Source organism: Contarinia nasturtii, unplaced genomic scaffold (genome assembly GCF_009176525.2).
Source record: "Contarinia nasturtii isolate CC-2019 unplaced genomic scaffold, AAFC_CNas_1.1 Cnas_scaffold_38, whole genome shotgun sequence".
Lineage (NCBI taxonomy): Eukaryota > Metazoa > Arthropoda > Insecta > Diptera > Cecidomyiidae > Contarinia > Contarinia nasturtii.
In genome coordinates, this window is record NW_022197396.1 from 2172 (window position 1) to 4647 (window position 2476).

The 2476-nt window shown below is 35.2% G+C and overlaps 1 protein-coding gene across 2 annotated transcripts; it reads left to right on the top strand.

Moving 5' to 3' along the window:
- Positions 1 to 783: 783 nt before the first annotated feature.
- LOC116340748 (serine/threonine-protein phosphatase 6 regulatory ankyrin repeat subunit B-like) lies at positions 784 to 2394 on the top strand. 2 transcript variants are annotated; one of them, XM_031767809.1, is made up of 6 exons: positions 784 to 1114; positions 1391 to 1489; positions 1564 to 1662; positions 1842 to 1918; positions 2065 to 2163; positions 2282 to 2394. In XM_031767809.1, exons 1-6 carry the CDS (start codon positions 1063 to 1065, stop codon positions 2294 to 2296), a joined length of 441 nt encoding a protein of 146 aa, XP_031623669.1. In that variant the 5' UTR covers positions 784 to 1062; the 3' UTR covers positions 2297 to 2394. The 2 variants fall into 2 exon arrangements, 1 of the variants encoding a protein (XP_031623669.1); XR_004201173.1 differs by lacking the exon at positions 1842 to 1918 and having other exon boundaries at positions 784 to 1489.
- The last annotated feature ends 82 nt before the right edge of the window (positions 2395 to 2476 follow it).

A 2476-nucleotide genomic window follows, 5' to 3' on the forward strand; every position in this document is an offset into this window, starting at 1 on the left:
AATTGTTCCCGGAACAAAATAGATTTGTTCCCGGAACAAAATAGATTTGTTCCCGGAACTAAATATATTTGTTCCCGGAACAAAATCCATTTTTTAAATAAAATTATATTAGATTGATTTCAACCATATAAATTAAATTGATTGAGTTCGAAATAAAAGTAAATTAGATTGTTTTGAAATATATTTGTTCCCGGAACAAAATAGCTTTGTTCCCGGAACAAATTCCAATTTTTAAATAAATCTATATTAGATTGATTTCAACCATATGAATTAAATTGATTGAGTTCGAAATAAAAGTAAATTAGATTGTTTTGAAATATAATTGTTCCCAGAACAAAATCTAATTTTTAAATAAAACTATATTAGATTGATTTCAACCATATGAATTAAATTGATTGAGTTCGAAATAAAAGTAAATTAGATTGTTTTGAAATATATTTCTTCCCGGAACAAAATGGATTTGTTCCCGGAACAAAATAGATTTGTTCCCAGAACAAAATAGATTTGTTCCCAGAACAAAATAGATTTGTTCCCGGAACAAAATCTAATTGTTCCCGGAACAAAATAGATTTGTTTCCGTAACAAAATCTAATTGTTCGCAGAACAAAATCCAATTTTTAAATAAAACTATATTAGATTGATTTCAACCATATGAATTAAATTGATTAAGTTCGAAATAAAAGTAAATTAGATTGTTTTGAAATAAATTTGTTCCCAGAACAAATATATTGTTCCCGGAACAAATTATAATTGTTCCCGGAACAAAATAGATTTGTTCCCGGAACAAAATAGATTTGTTCCCGGAACAAAATAGATTTGTTCCCGGAACAAAATAGATTTGTTCCCGGAACAAAATGGATTTCTGGGAACAAATCTATTCGAAATAGATACTGCTCATCAAATGATCGCTATAGCCTTCGTTGTGTGTTTGGAGCACTTCGTGCGCTGACGAAGATACGAAGCACTATAATGATGTGCTGCATCAATGCTGGTATTTGTGAACGCTTGCTTTGTCACTCATAATACCTTCTTTAAGGAATCCACACATTACTGCCCGTATGAATGATTCAAAGTCCACTGCCTTTCATGAATTGTCCGTCCGTCCATCCAACATGTACGTCTGTGGTTATTTTTTATATTCGAATCGCTGTCTACTCATTTATATCCACTTCCATGAATTGTCCGGACATGTCCGTCCGTCCAACATATCAGTCCGTTTAATGTTCGATCGAATTCTTAGGGTGTCCGTCCATCCGCCAAAAAGGACCATGGACAGTCTGTGAACAGTCCGTCCGAAATGAATTGTCCGTTCACCAAAAATATTGGACGGACAGACGGACATTTCGTCCGTTGGGGGACGTTTGACCGCTAGCCATTCTTTGGTTTACAGGTTGCAGGGATTTGGTCGAACTTCTCATCAATCATGGGGCTGATGTAAATGCGACAGACGTAAATAAATTGACACCGCTCCATGTAGCTGCAGAATGCGGTAATAAATAGTCCAAACAATTTAAATTGTAAACTTTTCCAATAACGTTGGTTATTATCTTACTTCTTTTCCAGGCGCATTGGATATTGTGAAGCTTCTGATCAGTAAACGGGTGGATGTTAATGCAGAGAATATAAATAAATTAACGCCACTCCATTTCGCGTCCCAAAATGGTAATTGATTGTTTGGATAATTCTATAAATCACAGCAATGAAACGACAACAACAATGACACGTATTTTAATGTCAAGATTTTAGTCAGAATGGTGATAGTAGTTTATAGACATTAGTGATAGTATTTTGAAATACACTTTGTAAGTCATTTTCATCGTATATTTACAAATTCGATCTAGTTCACATTGACGGTTGCAAATATTCTTCAAATCATTTATGTCCACTGGACATGGACTGTGCGTTTCTTCTGTTACATGTATGTTATAATAGACAAGTATAGAAACACGGCGTCGATCAAATAAATTTAAAAATCCCATCACCACTGTCGCCGCCATCTAGCTCATTAGTAGGGACTTCATTGCTGTGCTATAAATTTCTATGTTTATTTGATTGACGTTTTAGGCAATGTGGATGTTGCTGAATTTCTCATCGAAAAGGGGGCTAATGTTCATGCAAAAGATGACAAAGAATGGACACCGCTCCATTTCGCAGCAAAAAACGGTAACAGTACAAATAGTTTCCAGAACCACAGTCACTTTTAAGTTTCACTGCTTAAAGATAGAGGCTAGATAATTAAATCTTTAACAATTGGATGAAGTTTCATTGATGAATGTTTCAGGTCAAACGGAAGTGATTAAAATTCTAATTAGGAATGGGGCCCAAATAGATGCAATAAATTCAGAAGGAAATACGCCACTTGACTCGGCGTGTAAAAAAGGTAAGTGTGAAGCGGTGTGAGGTGGGGACAAACTGAGGTGCAGCAACCGTGAGGTGCCCACTGAACTGAACCGTTCATGTTCGTTCGGTTCATTCG